Raw genomic sequence first — 5,561 nt, 5'->3', positions numbered from 1 at the left:
ATACTGTGTTTGTCTATTATTGTGACCTAGATGAAGATCAGATCAAATTGTATGACACATTTATGAAGAAATCCAGGTAATTCCAAAGGATTCACATACTTTTTCTTGCAACTATGTTAGGAAGCGATGGGAGATCACCACCCCTTTGCTCAGTCCAATGCTTAGAAATGCATGCATTTGTGTAAGGTTTGTAATAAGAGATTGGTGGCCAAATCAGATTTACACCCTGGAACAGATAATGTAATAACACTGCATACCATAACAACTTGCCATAATGTAATAACTTTTATAATATAATCAAACTGGTTAATGTAATACATTGACGGATAACGTAATAAACATGAACAGATAACGTGATAACTTTTTCCCGATAATGTAATAACTTATTACATTTTCCGGTGGGTATTACATTCCAGTGAGTACATTTTTTTTTGTGAATAAACAAACCACAGATAACGTAATACCATACTCCACCCTGGTGACGAGGGTTTGAATACACTCCTTTCATGTCTGTTTTCCTCTCTTCATGGGTATCCCACTCTACTTTCCTACAGTTTTGTAAACACTTAAATATTAATAAAGGAATCGGAATTTTGATGCGATTAAAAGGAAGCAGCTGACATTCTTTACATTTCGTCACCACACTAACATCTAAGAACAAGTCAAACAAAAGTGTCAACTGTTTATTACATCTTCATAATGTCATTAAAATAGGCTTTCAGCCTGATCATTGGAGATACTTTGCATATGTCACCAGGTTAGAGTACAAAGAAATAGGATGCCGTTGAGGACACACCTAAATAGTGTTCCATTTGGGACTCGACTATACACCACACACACCCAATTTCAAACTATAAAACTAGTATTTAAACAGGTCCTGTCAATGAAAGGGAAGTCATTTATATATCGTTGACCCTCTGTACAATTCCATTACATGTAGCCTCTTTGCATAATATAAATAACAACTCACGGTTGTGTCAAGGTTCATCCTCTGACTTAAAAAAAAAACTCAAGCATTGGGATGAAAACACACGGCCCGTATTCAGAGTAAAATAATCCATATCAATTTGATTTGTTGTGATCTAAAAGGAAAAGTTGATACTAGATCAGCACCCTACTCTGAGATGCTTTATGAATACGGATTATACGACCGAAGGGAAACGGAGGTACTTGAGCTAGATAAAAACCTTAGCGACTTGACACTGTTATACTTCGATCAGAATGCCTCAAAAAGCGTTTCACCCAAATCAGAGTACATATCCAAATAATACACAATAATCAATAGTTTCCCAATTGTTTCCCCCTGATGCTAAGCTGTATCTGAAAAATAGACTTGAGTTCACAGCACCCACTCAAATAGGATGAGAGAGAGAAGTTCATTGCCAGAGGATGGGTAGAATCCATCTCGGTTTCTGAAAGTCACACTGTAGCAAAGCGGGCGCCTGGGTCGTATTCAACAGGGCAGAACGTAGGAAAATGTTTTAAAGCATATTTCAACTGAAAATGGTTCTTATTGGACTGGCAGTCTAGGTAGTCCCTTCTTGTTTCAGTACGTTTTCTACCATTTGGTGCCTAATGAATAGGACCCAGTTTCGGGAGCCCTAGTGGGGAAGTCATGGCTTGCTCTATGTGATGTCCTTCAGTCTCGGTGGCCGGTGAATGTTTCTGATGACGCACTTCACCATCCACTCGATGCCTTCGTTAACCCCCTGCCTGAGAGAGAATTCATTATGAGCAAAGAATACTGCTTTTCTTAAAGCAAAGATGACAAATAGTACATTTCACATTGCTCTCACAGACACACACACACACACACACACACACACGAGTTCTCTCAGACCAGATGAACAACAGAGAGTAAAGTGGAATAGAAAACTCTGTTCTTACCCTGTTAGGGCTGTGCAAGGCTGCACCAGGCAATCTCGTTTACCGATCTTTGGAGCGCAGTCGCTAAAAGCGGTTTTGATGTCCGGCACAGACATACAGTTCTACCGAAAAAACACAAAGAAATATGCCTAAATGGATACGATCTTAAAGATTTTCAAAGAGACAGAATTGACCTAGCAAGGGATAGCTATATGTGGTGGAAATCACATTTATTTCAAGAGTACAATAACGCCGCATTAAGGTGAGCTTGAACACTGAGTACACCAAACATTAGGTACATCTTCCTAATATTGAGTTGCACCCCCTTCCCCACCTTTTGCCCTCAGAACAGACTCAATTTGTTGGGTTATCCACAAGTTGTCGAAAACATTCCACAGGGATGCTGGCCCATGTTAACTCCAATGTTTCCCAAAGTTGTGTCAAGTTGGCTGGATGTCCTTTGGGTGGTGGACCATTCTTGATACTCACGGGAAAGTGTAGAGCGTGAAAAACCCAGCAGCGATGCAGTTCTTGACACAAACCGCTGCGCCTGGCACCTAATACCATCCCCCGTTCAAAGACATTTTTTGTATTGCCCATTCACCCTCTGAATGGCACACATACACAATCCATGTCTCAAGACTTAAAAATACTTATTTAATCGGTTTCCTCCCATTTCATCTATACTGATTGAAGTGGATTGAAATGACATCAATAAGGGATCACAGCTTTCACCTGGTGAGTCTGTCATGGAAAGAGCAGGTGTTCTTCATGTTTTGTACACTCAGTGTATAGTACGGTTATGGTATAACATATTATAACACCGAGTCATCTATGAAAAGTATGCACGAGGGATGGAGGACTACTTTGTTGTGATCCTATTATAGGCCAAACAACTTCTGCTGGCAACAAGCCTTGTCATATTTTAGTTTATACAAGGCATGGTTAGACTTCTTTTCAAAACAATCCCAGACTGGATTATATAGGCCTACCGCCACATCCTGCTTGTTGGCGAGCACCAGGAGAGGCACACCTTCCAAAACCTCACTGCTGATCATTTTCTCTGGAAAAAAAGAAAATGGAACCGTCAGTCCAAGCTATGGTTCAATACTTGACCCTTCTGTTAGGAAGAGTGGATTCGCTGACTCTCTCTCATGAGACGCTAAAACACAACATCACAGTTTTTGCTTTGTACTGCTCGATCTTGAAAACTAGACTGCTGACATGCTTAATTAGGGTCGTGGCATTGCATCGGGCAGGATTAGGCAAGATTTGGCAGCCGGTTACGGCGGCACTTTAGGGCGGCATTTTGGTAATTGGCTGCCCCTCTCAGGCACCCCTCATCGGCTACTACACCGCCGACGGCGCCCCAGCCACCAGCTCATAACCGTTGCTCATAGCCGCCCCCACCCCATTCCCGCTTCTCTCGAAGTTCACTCCCACTAGCTATGGTGATGTGTTTTTTTGTGATTATCCAATTGTGAAACTCACTCTCTCTCTCTCTGATTGTATTAACAGTGAATAAAATACTAAAAGATTGAATTAACTATCCCTTTAAAGTCGTTATATTGGTGCAAGCAGGGGCTAGGGAGTTTCCACCATATTTCTAACACCAGTCCATTCCTTTTACATCCATAATGTGGAGTGTACATTCAGACTGTAGCCCATGACAAATATCACTCTATGTGCCCTGTTGACGTTTTGCATTCTTCTCTAAATGTTTCAGGCAAGCGAGTGAGGAACTCACCAAATGCCTCTTTTGATTCTGCTAGTCGCTCCTCATCGGTGGAGTCTATAACATAGATCACACCGTGGGACTCGGCGTAGTACTGTGGATTCACAAAGCCATGTTTCAGTAGTCAACCTCAAATCATTGTACTTGAATGACAAAAACAGACATGACATCTAGCTGGATATGGTGTGTGTGTGTGTGTGTGTGTAATTTGATATCGGTGCTGCTCACTTTGTCCCATAGCGACTGAAGCTCCTCTTGACCACCAAGGTCCCAGAACATTAGACGAGCTTTGCCCACATCGATTGTGCCGACTGCGTGAAGGAAGGAGTCAGAAGAACATTTAAGAATGGCATGGACTCTTGAAAAACCAATGTGCTACAATTGAATGCAACACAACAAGCTCAGTCGTACTGGTTGGCTATACTTACTGTTAAGTCCAACTGTAGTGGTGATCTTGGACAAATTCATTCCCTTGTAGTTCTTACTGAACTTGGTCTTGGTCTGTTCCAAAAAGGTCTGTGTGTAGAACATACATGACTAAATCAAACAAGCAGCAGCAGTTCATCCAACAGAGACAAACAAGGACAACGAGCAGTGCTCAGCGTGCTCTTCCAACGAGAGAAAACTGCTATGAGACAGACTTACCGTTTTTCCTGCATTGTCAAGTCCTAGGATCAAGATGCAGTATTCGTCCTTCTGGAACACGTATTTGTACAGACCAGATAATAACGTGTACATCTTCGAATTGTAGAAAAAAATACAAAAATAAACACTTGCTGGTGATGCGCAAGGCAATAGACAACTCACATTGTAGAAAGATTCAGTTGTGTGGCTAGCCACGTTAGCAAGTCAAGTTAGCTAGCTGTTGTTATGACTAGCTATTTGCCTGTGGTTTGAGGCAAGCAAGCTAACATTACTTGTCCGTAATCGATACTAGCTAGCTGACTTACTGCCACCAAATACTAAAGTGAAATATAATGCGCCAATCAAGGCACAAATACCTGGCTAGCTACAGTGCAGTCGCTTGCTAATGCTAGCCAACGTTTGTTAACTGTCTAGCTCAAGTTAGTGTTGCTGCGTGTAAAACGAGATTTGCGAGCGGACAACCTTCAGCAACTTACAAACTGCATAAGGAAATCAAGCTAAAATGATTAGCTATGTCGACAAAATGTCATCTAGCTACCTTGACAGATGGATCTTATTTTATCTCAACTAATTTTGATGTAAACACGGTGGCCATCCGTATTTAGGAAGTAGCTGGTAAAGCAATGCACTGTGGTACTTCTTCTTCGATGGGGTTTAACGGCGGTTGGCATCCAATGTTAATGGTCCATTACCGCCGGCAGCTGGACGGGGCATTGAACAAGAAACAAACAAAAAATTCCGGGAAAGGGTTATAAAACGACTTCATACAAAATAAAACACGTTAACAAAAATTTGTTTAAATAAATAAATAAATTAAATAAAACATCATACCTCAATCACAGTCCACTCCAAAATACATCCCTACACAGGCTCAGGGGCCTGTGATGGGGCTACATTCACCGACAGAATTTATTGCACCGCCTCCGCTGTGAAATCACCGAGACCCCAAAAACGTTCAGCGGCATTCACAATGATTCCAATTTTCTTAGACTTCTTTTCCGCTTGTGTTGTACAGTTTTTGACCATTGAAATGAATAATACAAAGTCCACTTTTTTAACATGTAGCATTTCACTATCACTCGGTTGATGAGAAACATTGTCGTCGTGGTGGCTCTACTACCATTTCTTCTTCCCCGCCACTCGTTCCTTCGAATTTTATCACCACCTCCAGATAGGAGACAAGCTGGACACATCTTACCCTTGCCACTTCATTCTCCTTCACCTTAACATGGCACTCCAAAAATTCAGGCGCATGTTCACCTCCATAACTGCAGCATTTGATTTATTATTTGCTTCACAATTTTATTTCCATTTC

The 5,561-nt window shown here is 41.4% G+C and overlaps 1 protein-coding gene across 2 annotated transcripts; it reads right to left on the bottom strand.

Annotated features, from left to right (window-relative positions):
• Positions 1–669: 669 nt before the first annotated feature.
• Positions 670–4,939, bottom strand: arfrp (ADP-ribosylation factor-related protein 1). Of its 2 annotated transcripts, XM_014131725.2 has the most exons (8): positions 4,785–4,939; positions 4,247–4,339; positions 4,030–4,117; positions 3,830–3,912; positions 3,614–3,695; positions 2,859–2,929; positions 1,888–1,988; positions 670–1,713 (listed from the first exon to the last, which is right to left on the bottom strand). In XM_014131725.2, exons 2-8 carry the CDS (start codon positions 4,337–4,339, stop codon positions 1,626–1,628), a joined length of 606 nt encoding a protein of 201 aa, XP_013987200.2. In that variant the 5' UTR covers positions 4,785–4,939; the 3' UTR covers positions 670–1,625.
• Positions 4,940–5,561: the final 622 nt, after the last annotated feature.

This window comes from Salmo salar, chromosome ssa12 (assembly GCF_905237065.1).
Source record: "Salmo salar chromosome ssa12, Ssal_v3.1, whole genome shotgun sequence".
NCBI classification, from domain to species: domain Eukaryota; kingdom Metazoa; phylum Chordata; class Actinopteri; order Salmoniformes; family Salmonidae; genus Salmo; species Salmo salar.
Note: the sequence above shows the minus strand (reverse complement) of the source record. Positions and strands in the feature narration are given on the sequence as shown.

Bases quoted from the DNA above. Each gene is read 5' to 3' on its own strand.
- arfrp (XM_014131725.2), bottom strand. From the start codon at position 4,339: ATGTACACGTTATTATCTGGTCTGTACAAATACGTGTTCCAGAAGGAC. The intron at 3,913-4,029 runs GTAAGTATAGCC...TCCTTCACGCAG, and splicing joins CACTACAGTTGGACTTAACA to TCGGCACAATCGATGTGGGC. The intron at 3,696-3,829 runs GTGAGCAGCACC...GTGAATCCACAG, and splicing joins TTCAGTCGCTATGGGACAAA to TACTACGCCGAGTCCCACGG.